Raw genomic sequence first — 10,857 nt, 5'->3', positions numbered from 1 at the left:
GACAGCTGAAACTGGAGGATCTAAATATCTAAACAAGTTCATGTTCTTGGTGGTCAGGACTTGTTTTATCAGTAACTTGTGGTCACTGCAGGACAGACCTCAGCAACAGCAGCACCTTGGACTTGCCATTTCTCAGTTTATCTCTTGGTATATCTTTCTTTCTTAAGTTTTTACATTTCTTTGAGACAAAACAGAACATTTTTAGAGGTACTTTATTCCTCAACTAACTAAGATACCACCTGGAAATGGTCTTAGTGTGATGCATGATCAACTTGCAGTTAAACACACAAATGTTAAGGTAAGATTTTTCTGTGTACAAAGTTGTCAGAGAAAAAACACAAATGTAACAGCTGCATACAAAACATGGTTGTTTTTGCTTACAGTATTCCATCAGTATTTATGTTGGTTTTTTCACAGATTTTTTCTCTGTGATCAGGATGACAGGATTCCTGGCATCTCCCACTGTTCCTCCATTAAATACTATTTGTCCTTCTACAGTTTATTTTGAGGAAATTTGTTTAAACCTCTGCATGAACAGCGAATTGCCAGCTTTTTTCTGGCACGTTCTATAGCTTCATGACTGATGTTGATTCAAATATCACACACACTTATTTTCTCTTCTCAAAATCACCTGAAAAAAGAGAAAGGTCCTTTTAGATAATTTTATCCTCACCTATACAGTCCTGACATTCCTGAAGCATAGGACCCTATTTGCTGGGCTTTGAGCCACTTTAAACATAAAAGTTAACTTAAAAATGTAACTATACCTCAGTGTCAACTTAGTGATTTCATAGCTTAGAGGTGCGATAAATAACACAAAATTCTGCTGGTATAATGTGACAGAAGTTTCTTCCTTTTTGATGTGGACTGTGACCAGTGTAGACCAACCTTTTCCTGCCACCACAGAGCTCATGACCATAGAGCTGCAGAGCTCCCCCACCTCACTGGGGACAGCTCAGCAAACAACACAGATGAGCTCCTGTGTGTCCTTGGCACCTCCAGCTTCAGATGTCCACAGCAAGCTGCCTTTGGAGCAAGGTTGCTTCTCATGACAGCCTTCTGACTTTCTCTAGAGCTGCTTTGAAAGGCAAGATACCTTGTTTTCTTTGGTCCATGGAATTCCCATTTTTTCACGGAAAGATAACCAAAAAAACCTGTGAAGAGCTGCTGAGCAAGAAGAAAAAGAATGGCAGCTATTTAATACGGGAGAGTGAGAGTGTGGAAGGAGCCTTGTGTCTCTGTGTTCTGTAAGTATTCCAACGCCGATTTTTTATCAGCTTGCAGTTGGGTCCAAAGACAACAATCATCTTCTCTAACATTGATAGTTCTTCCCTGATATTAACAGACTACAGAGAGTGTGTCTATTCAAGTATTCAAGTGGTGCTTTAGGTTTCCTTTATAGTGACTAGTGAGGGTACAGCATTTCCAAAAAACTGTTTTATGTAACAGATGATAAATTAATAATCTGGTGATGCTGGTCTCTCTCTGCAGAGAATAAGGGGAGCCCAGAGAAAATACCTCAGCCTGCCAAAATATGCTAAGATCCTTGCTCAAAGTAACTGCCTCTGTAATGAGTAAACAGCATTTTAGCATTGTTGAGACACTGAAAATTCTCATGGTGTGTTACAAAACACTTCCTTTTTTGTAGACTTTCTGTCTGATAAAAGCTCAGCCTTGTGGTTCAAAGGAATTTTACCTGATATAAGAACATAGCTGAAGCTGAAAATTACAAAGTTCTGTTTGAATTTATATGACAAATCCACAGAAAAGATGGGCTTAGAAAACTGCTATTTCTAGTTCAAAGTTTTAATTGCTACAATTCAAATTTTATTATTTTCTTGTTCTGTAGGGAATAGCACTTTTATTTCCCTTTTTACACTTTTCATATGTAATTGATCTGTTCATAATGCAAAGTTTAAAAATTAGAATCTAGGTGTTTCTTTGAACCTATGAAGTTTCACACTCTCATTGCGGGTACGTTTGAGTGTGACATGAAAACCTTTTGACACATCTAATTAATGAACAAATATGAGAAGACGTTTTTATCAATCACTAAAAATGAATTTCTTATGAAACAAATCAATGGAGAGGGGAGAAAAGGGGAGAGAGAAATGGAGTACTGTTGGGTTGGTGGGTAGAAGAAAGGAGATCTGCAAAATAACACAATGAGTAGAAGAGAAATAGCAAGTTGGGGACACAGAGGAAGAATGACAGTGGGTTAGGCTTTGTGCCACACCAACACAGTTGCTTTTCCTTTCATCTTTCTTTTTTTTTTTTTAAGGGCAAAGCAGATTTGCCTTGTGATGTCTTGCAGACATACTCTGCCCTGTCACATCTGCCTGCTACAATATTCTGCGCAGGCACATGAAAAATCATAAGTTCCAGTTTGCCTCTGTGGGTTTTAGTGCTAAAAGCTGATAAAAATGGAAGTTCAGTGGATTTTTCTATAATCCTGACATGAACAAATGCCACAGTTAAACTGTGAGAGCAGCAGCAGTGGTACACAGGTGGTGGCTTGCACAGGTCAGAGCAAGGCTTATGTTCAGACAGCACATGGGATGTATTAGTGCACTGGCTGAGAATTGCCCCAGAAACTGGGCTGCCTGGCAGTGGTTCACGAGGCAAAGTGCCCTAAAACTGGGGGCAACCAACACTGAAACTCTTAGTGATGTTCAAAGGCAACTTTTGAATTACCCTTTTAATGGTAGTTTCATGCTCATTTTGTAAAAATTACAGAAACAAAATATGCATCCCTGTGATACCACTTTTTGAATTAAATTAAATCTGTTATAACTGAAAGCCTTATTCTAATCTCAGTTCATAGTAAGTTTTTTTCAGAACAAAGTTGTTTATTTTCAGTAACCCTTAACTTATGTGCAAGTGCCCTGAAGCAGTTTTCTGCCCCAAGATCCTCCTTCTCATGTCAGTTCACTCCACATAGCCTCAGCTGAAGTCCTCCTGATGAACAGGCACACAAGTTAAAAAAAACTTGTTTTCAGATGCTGCTCCCCCCTCTCCTCAACATCCTCACTTATTTGTGATGTATATTTTCTTGCAACTCTGCTACCTTTTTTGACCACAGTCATGATCTTCAGTCCACCTCCTGAATTGCTGATAAAGCTTTTATTTCTGTTGACAAAATATATTCAAAGACATCAGTAGCCTCAGTGTTCAAACACCTGCTTATTATCAAAAATAACAATAACTAAAACCCTGGGAAATGCAAAGGAAGAACAATATTCTCAGAAGGAGGAGCCATACAGTCAATTTCTGGGTGCTGGTGACTGGAGGCCATTTCATGCCAACATCTCTCTAAGAATTCAACAGCCTTCTTGTGACAGAAATGCAAAAAGAAGGTTAGAGCAGTGAGGAAGATAACAGAGAGATGAGAAGAGGTGATGTCTGTGGAATTAAATTATCCTTGTTAAAGGTCGATGTTCATATATTAGTTCATATATTCTTTGAAATCCCTGGTCAGAGTAATCTTGCATTTCAAGATATTAAACTTTCATGCATTTTGTAATCTCTGCGATCTTTTGCTTTCCTTTCTCTGCTTATTATTATTTTACTGCACTTCTCATGTCTCTAATACTGTTTGCAGCTATGTCCACTTTGTTAATGTGATGTGTAATGTATACAATGTTTTTTCACAGCTTTGAGGACCTCATCTACACTTACCGTATCTTCAGAGAACACCAAGGATATTTTAGAATACAGGTGAGTAACTCTCATTACATCTCTAAAGACTGCATTAAGGATCATAGATTTTTAAAAAATCATAAATTAAAAGATCTTAGATTCATCTATGATCAATGATCATTTTAATATATTGTCATTTTAGTCTATGATCATAGATTTTAAAAAAATCCATAAACACAATACTATAGAAAATATTTCCAAGTTTGCTCTCTACTCAATTCTTATTATAGATGAACTCAAAAAGTAGCTCTTGTGTTTGTAGAATTTATTTATATTCTAAGTGGCTCTGTTATTTATTAACCAGCTGTTTTCTCATTTGACCATTTCTTTTTGATAGCACTGATGAAATATCTAGTACTTTTCTTACTTTCTCCCATTCTAATTACCTAATTACCTTTTTCAACTTGAAAGTGCTGCTAGTAAATGGAGCATCTCATAGGGATCTGGGATATTGCAATGATCTTTTTGATTTAACAAATCTATAATTCTGTGTGATTGTGAAGCACCTGAAGTGACAATGCCAAATAACGCTGCTTATTCAGGTAAAACAAATGTGAGACTAAATCCCCAAGCAATGTGAAAACACACTTAAAAGCTGGCTCACTCCCCTGCTTGTAGTAGTACAGCCAAAAGGACTGCCAATATTAAACAGGATTTAAGTGGAATGAGGAAATCACTTCATAAAGAACACTCCAAGCTCTCATATGCTGGTAATTTATTGCTTATTAGTGGTTTTGCCTGTGTATGAAAGACACAATTTCCCATGAAGAAGAATGGTTTACTGGCAAAAAATATTCTGTTTTGGACCTTAGCCACTCTACTGGGGTTATGCTGTCATTCCTGTCAGCAGGTTACACAGATATTTTTAGACTTTTCAAACTCATTCTTCCATATAAAGTTTTGCCAATAAAGTGAAAGAACAATTCAGTTCTTAAAAAATTTAAGTCAGATAATTTTGGCTTACTAAAATAATTGACTGAAATAATGTATTTACGGTAGAGGAGAGGTTGTTTGGGTTTGGTTTTTTTTTTTAATGCCAGATTCAGACATGAGCTTTCTAGAGTGCAGCAGGCTGGCCCCAACCAGGGAGGTTGCTGCTCTCTCCCTCCCTCCTTAGCAGGGCAGGGGGAAGAGAACACAAAGAGCAAAAGTGAGGGAACTCCTGGATCTGATAAAATACAGTGTTAATAGGTAAAGCAAAGTTGTGCACACAAGCAAAGCAAAGAAGTTTAACAACTCCTTCCCACCAGGACACAGATATTTAGCAACCTCCTGGAACGTGAGGCCTCAGCACACATAACCACAAATGTCCTCCCTTTCCCTGGGCTTTTATTGCTGACTACAGTGTCAGATGGGGTGAGATGGGACAGCCAGCACCTTGCACACCCCCAGCCTACTCCTCAGGGGAACCAAGTGCAAGAAAGACATCCTTAATGCTGCACCCAAAAGGTGGCTGTGTTATCAGCACTGTTTCAGTCACAAATTCAGAGCACAGCACTATATAGGATGCTATGAAGTTAACTCATCCCAGTACACCCAGTACACACAGGCATTGGCACCCAGTCCATCCAGGGCTGAATGGAAGAGGAAGGATGCAGAAAACCAAAGAAAATAATTACATGTTTCTTTGTTAGCTAGCAGATTAAGTGAAACCAAAGCCCTGTTCTCATTTAATGACTACTAGTGGGCTGCTCACTGTCTGTCAATGCCCTGAAGTCACAGCACTGTAAAGTTTGTGCACAGATCCCTGCAGGGCTGAGCTGCAGGAGCAGTTCAATACTGTCATATGAGCCCACACTTAAAGAACAGTTTTCTGCACACAGCCTTTGCTTCCCAATGCTGATATTTTGTAAAAGTTTGGGTTCTGTTTGTCACCTAGTTGTTTAAAGGCAGCATTTTAAGTGAGAACTAAATAGGTTATCCCTAAACTTTTGCTCCCAGACCAGAGTGGTGTGTAATGCTGTCACTCTTCAACACTCTGCTGTAGTGGATTGTTGCAGCACATACCTACACCAATAATTTAACTGATGTTCTTTCTTAAAAAAAAAAAAGATGGTGAGGAAGGTTACTTTTAGTGCCATAACCATGACTCCAAACAGGTATCCCTAGTGTTTTAAGGACAGTGCAATATTCTGTCACCAAACCTGTTTACAAAACAGCTGCTTGGTAAATAAGAAACAACTTGTCATTCTTTTCATTTAAGGGACTCCATGTGAAGGGAACTTGCAAACACATTTTGTTATCCTTTCCTTACAGACTTCTGAAGGTGTTCCAGACAGGACTTTCAAAACATTAAAGGACTTAATATACGCTTTTGAAAAGCCAAATCAAGGACTGGTAATAAACCTCCGCTACCCAGTGAAGAAACCGAAGGCCTTGAGAAGAAACCAGAGTTTCAAGTCAGGAATGGACAGCATTTATGATGGTGAGAAACTTAGCTCTGCCTTTGTGGGTTTTTTAAAGATAAGAGCATTGACATGTTTGCGGTGAATACTTGCTAAACATTGTTTTGCGTGGACAGAAGTTTTACATCCTCTTTTCTCTCTTATGTTCACTGAAATTATTATTCTAACAGGTTATTTACCTTCACCCACTATAAATGAACGAATTAAAATCACTAGAGACACACAATGATGAAAAAAGCTGCCTCTAGCTCTCTTGTTCATGGATGTTGATGCTTCTAGGATGGAGAAGGCTGAGAACCAGTTTTACTGGTTCTGCCAAGGTACCAGGCCCTTGCACTTGGGGGTTGAGGCTGTCCTTTACCTTCGTTGTCCAGGTTTCCAAGATATTTTTATATCAAAATCTTAGTTAGTTCTAAGATGGGCAGGCAAGCAAGCCAGCTTGTGATTTGTATTCAAACATAACAAGCATATAGCCTTGTGCTCAGGATTACAGCTTTGGAACCAGAGTTCAGTCTCTCAATGATCTTCTTCTGCTAATTTATGCTCACGAGTCCCAGGACAAGGATATGATGCTTCTACCTGACAGAATTATGAAAATGAATACAATAAAGACAGAGGTTCTCATAAAGCTTTAGACTGTGTTATATATAGTCCCATGTCATCCTTATATCTTTGTTTTGAAAAGCATGACTGCAGATACTGTTGATAACTTGCTAGTATCCCTCACACCATTCTTCATGTTCCTGCTGTGCAACACTGAGCTGCAGCATCCATCAGGCCATGGGCTGCAAAATAACCCTGGGGTTGTTCCATGACCTCTGGCAGGGTGTGCTGAGAGCCCCAGCCAGGGCACACGTGAGTAAGGGAAATCCTTTTGTTAAGTGCAGATATCATAAAGGAAACAAACCTTTGGAGTCTCTACCCTGGCCTGTGATTTGCAGCTCAGCACGGTGGTGTGGGGTAGTGTTATGATCTAGTTATTAAAGTTATCAGAAATACCTCTGCCTGAATTAAGGTGCAAATGAGACCATACACCAGTGATGATAGTATAAGTTTTATTTGACAGTAAGAGAGAGAGAGAAAAAAAGGAGAGTAAAAAGAAGAGAAAGGAGAAAGAGGTGGGGTGACAGAAAGAGAGTGACAGAAAGTATCACCACTCCGTGGATATCAACAATGTTCTGTTGATCCTCTCAGCTGGTCTTCTTGGTGGTGAAGGTTTCCCCTGAAAGCATAGAATCTGATGGGTTAATTTACACTCAGGCTGGGCAGGAAAACCCAGGCACCTTCCTGGGGCAGGGGGAAGTTTGCCATTGTCTCTTACAACAGACTCTGGGTTTTTTGCATCACGTGCAGTCCTGTGGTGCAAGGCTTCAGGAACAACTCTGGGAGATACTTCAGGAGGGTCTTTGATGGATTAAGGCACTCCCTCAGCTGCCTCTCACATGAATGTCCCGTGGATGTGGTATTCCCAAGGTTGGGGGTTCCACAGCCAGTTTGTGTAAGGGAGGATGGGTTCCCTGCCCCAAAGTAGAGGTTGCAAAATGCCAAAACTTCCTCCCCCCACCTTGGCTGGGGGAGAAATCTGTGCAAATCTCCTCCCAGAAAAGAGGTCTGTGGGCTATGGCCTCCCCCACCCCGAAGCGAGGCAGAGATGATTCTTAGTATGGCTGCTGGGTTTGGCTCACGTTCTTTTCCTTGTTTAGCTGTTTGTTTCAGGCAACTGAAAAATGAGCTCTCCTTTATCTAATCTCACTAGTTTGACTTTCAGTCCAAAGTTCCAGTCAGGCAACTTCAGGGAGGCTTCTTTGGTTGAAGCTTCTTTATACAGTTTTTGTTACAATGAGCAGAACTTTATATCAAAGTTTGAGGCATGAACTATTTCAGCCTCTGACAGGCAGACCCAGCAGCCTTGCTGAGGGGAAGCCACAGAGACACATTTCCCACGTCATCAACATTATCTTGTCACCTGTATCACATGGCAAATATGCCACATTTGCTCTAAAAATGTTGTTATGGTTTCTTATCACTGCTGTTGCAGGGAGACAGAAAATATTGCAGCAACATGGATATGTTTTTAGGAAGAATCAGGTGTAATATGGATTTTATTTTTGGTCCTGCAATAGGAATTTTTCTAGAAGATGCACAATATCCTCATCTGCACTCACAGGGAGGAAAACAAACCCTTTCGTTTCAATGCCAAAATATATGCAGTGGAGATATTTGAGCTTTGTTTTCTAGCCTAGGAAGAGATTTTCTAAGGGCAGTTGCTTGAAGAGCAATAGGTTTCCATGTTCGAGCTTTATTTCCAAGCATTAAATTTCTGCTTTTTCCCTGGCTTCTCAAAAACTGTAATCTTACAAAGTCTAAGAGAGAACGGGATTTTTCAGGCTCTCCTCTTGAGTTGAGGTGAGAACTTTTCTCTTGGTTATTTATTTACAGAAGAAGGGATGCATTATGAAAGTCACAGTTACTCAGCTACTGATCTGATTTACCAAGAATGGACGATTTCTGACATTTGACTGTTCCTCAGGAAGGAGGGGTTAGCATGTGGATACAACTGTTTACAACAGCATTTGCTGGCTCAGAAAAGGCAATGCAGGCTTTGCCTTTCCCTGGAGAATCCAGCCCATAGGACTGGGGGCCTAAATGTTGGTCCTGCAATAGCACACCGAGAAATCAGAGTTACTGATACCTGCCCTGCCCATGGCCTTTCAGAAGAGTACCTTGCAATGACATCTTGTTCTGTTTGTATTTCTTCCCAGAAATTGATGACGGCGGTGATTATGTCGATGTCTTACCCTGAAGGATCTGTACCTGAAGGTTTGGGAAGCTGTCATTCCAGGATGTGCCCTGGAGGAATTAATAGGATTTCAGTAATCTCAAGGAATACTAGTAATCTGTCATTTGAACAATACAAATTAAAACAAAAATGCTGTGTTAAATCCATGCCATAAAAAAATAGAGGGAAACAGTTTGAAATACTTTTAAGTTTGAGGAACAGCTCTGGAAGATTACAAGAGGACTACAAGTTCTACATAAATGTCAGCATGAACCTTTTTTAATAGGTTCTGTACATATGGGAATGCTTACTCTGTTCCATTTTCTGCTGCTATTAGTTCTGTATTATGTACATGTCTTTTGTTGTTTATTTTTGTTAGTTTCTTTAATGCAAGAATTTGCTTTAATATTAACCCAAATTTTAAATATTTAATAAATATTTCAGACTACTACAGACTCGCTCACCATACGAGACTGTGAGGAAGACATTTGTATTGGTTGTATGTTTAAGACCCTTCACAAATTATTTTTGTATTTTAATGGGTAATACTAGTTTAGATTTTTTTTCTATTATGTTTCTCTCACACTATTTGTCAAAGGAATTTTAGACCTTGCAGTGCTTTGGACTTCATTATGAATTTAACAGTGTTGCAGAGTTTTTGGCTCCGGGCTCAACTAGTTTTTGTAGCATGAAAGAGACAAAAAAACCCAACCTAGACTATTAACTAACCCTAGCAATGCCAAGAAATACTAAAATATGTATCCAAAACTTCATTAATTGAAAAGAAAGCAGTTGTCCATGAAAAAATTATACTCTGGGACATAAACACCCTGGCCCTTTCTCTGTAGAAGCACAGAGCTGACATGTCTCTTCACTTGCAGAATCCAGCAGCCTTTCTGATAGCAAATTATCACAGGTACCAGACTGAGGAACTGCTGTGCTGAGACATTCCAGCAGTACGTTGTTTGTCCTGTTAACAGTAGAGGAAATACAGAGGCTGATACAGATGTTCTTAAACATATTTTATTTGCAGGCCTAATATGGCAGAAAACAATCCGTGCATGTGAAAAACGCCAATCACTTGGGTTTTTTAAATTTTTTTTAAGTTTTATAATAATAATAAAATGATTATAAAAATAGTAATACAATTAGAGTAATAAAATTTAGAGTTAGGACAATTACAAGACAATAAACAGCAAAGAATTACGGATGTCTGGATGCTCTTGGACACATGTTATAAATGAAAATTGATTCAGCCAAATTAAAAATAAAAATAGTTTTATTAGTGGTCAAATTCTATCTAGCCAGCCACGGAAAAAAAAAAACAACACAGTGCTGAGCCCGGGGATCAATCCTGGGTGTGCAAGAAGGAGTCAGCCTCAGGAAAGGTTTCCCCTATGCCCACACACCTCCATCCTGGCACAAGCGGTTTTTATAGGGAAAATTCCTCCTGAGGCCAAGATTTCGGCAGTCAGTCTTTTCTTCCATTCAGAGTCCATAAGTTAGTAAGATTTTCTTTTTTGGTGATGAGGAAGAACAATTCAGTGTCTGGAGCTGGTGAATCCCTTGATGAAATGTACAGGAACGCTGCATTCACCTGTATCTGCCCGAGGATTTCTATAATATCCATCTCAGGTCGTTTATGCCATGATCAGCACCTGGGGTCCCAATATCTCTCCAGACACGGCCCATCTCCTCAGCCACATCCTTTTACGTGTAAATCGGGTTCAAATATACACCAGGTCCCGCTGCGAGGGTGGGGTGGCTTCTAATCCAAACGAGCATAATCTAACAAGTATCCAATATTACACATTTCATACAAGGAATGGCATGAATTATGTTCACTACACATAACAATACATATCAATGGGGGACTGGAAAGACAGCAGGAAGGCGAGGCAGGGCTGAGGGCGCCAGGTGGGAAGGGACGGCAGCTCCAAAAGGAGGCGGCCCCTCAGAGACTGGGCGGCTCAG

General features: G+C 39.7%; 1 protein-coding gene across 1 annotated transcript; it reads left to right on the top strand.

Annotated features, from left to right (window-relative positions):
* Positions 1 to 952: 952 nt before the first annotated feature.
* SH2D1B (SH2 domain containing 1B) lies at positions 953 to 10,085 on the top strand. Its single transcript, XM_030286320.4, has 4 exons — positions 953 to 1,247; positions 3,654 to 3,717; positions 5,956 to 6,124; positions 8,867 to 10,085. Exons 1-4 carry the CDS (start codon positions 1,009 to 1,011, stop codon positions 8,905 to 8,907), a joined length of 513 nt encoding a protein of 170 aa, XP_030142180.4. The 5' UTR covers positions 953 to 1,008; the 3' UTR covers positions 8,908 to 10,085.
* Positions 10,086 to 10,857: the final 772 nt, after the last annotated feature.

The sequence above is a fragment of the Taeniopygia guttata genome, chromosome 1 (genome assembly GCF_048771995.1).
Source record: "Taeniopygia guttata chromosome 1, bTaeGut7.mat, whole genome shotgun sequence".
In the NCBI taxonomy this organism is placed as follows: Eukaryota; Metazoa; Chordata; class Aves; order Passeriformes; family Estrildidae; genus Taeniopygia; species Taeniopygia guttata.
Note: the sequence above shows the minus strand (reverse complement) of the source record. Positions and strands in the feature narration are given on the sequence as shown.

What these genes read in the sequence shown, in the direction of transcription:
- SH2D1B (XM_030286320.4), top strand. Translation starts at nt 1,009, where the DNA reads ATGTCCACAGCAAGCTGCCTTTGGAGCAAGGTTGCTTCTCATGACAGC. An exon ending in GCCTTGTGTCTCTGTGTTCT is followed by an intron (nt 1,248 to 3,653) that starts GTAAGTATTCCA and finishes GTTTTTTCACAG; the next exon opens with CTTTGAGGACCTCATCTACA. An exon ending in AAGGATATTTTAGAATACAG is followed by an intron (nt 3,718 to 5,955) that starts GTGAGTAACTCT and finishes CTTTCCTTACAG; the next exon opens with ACTTCTGAAGGTGTTCCAGA.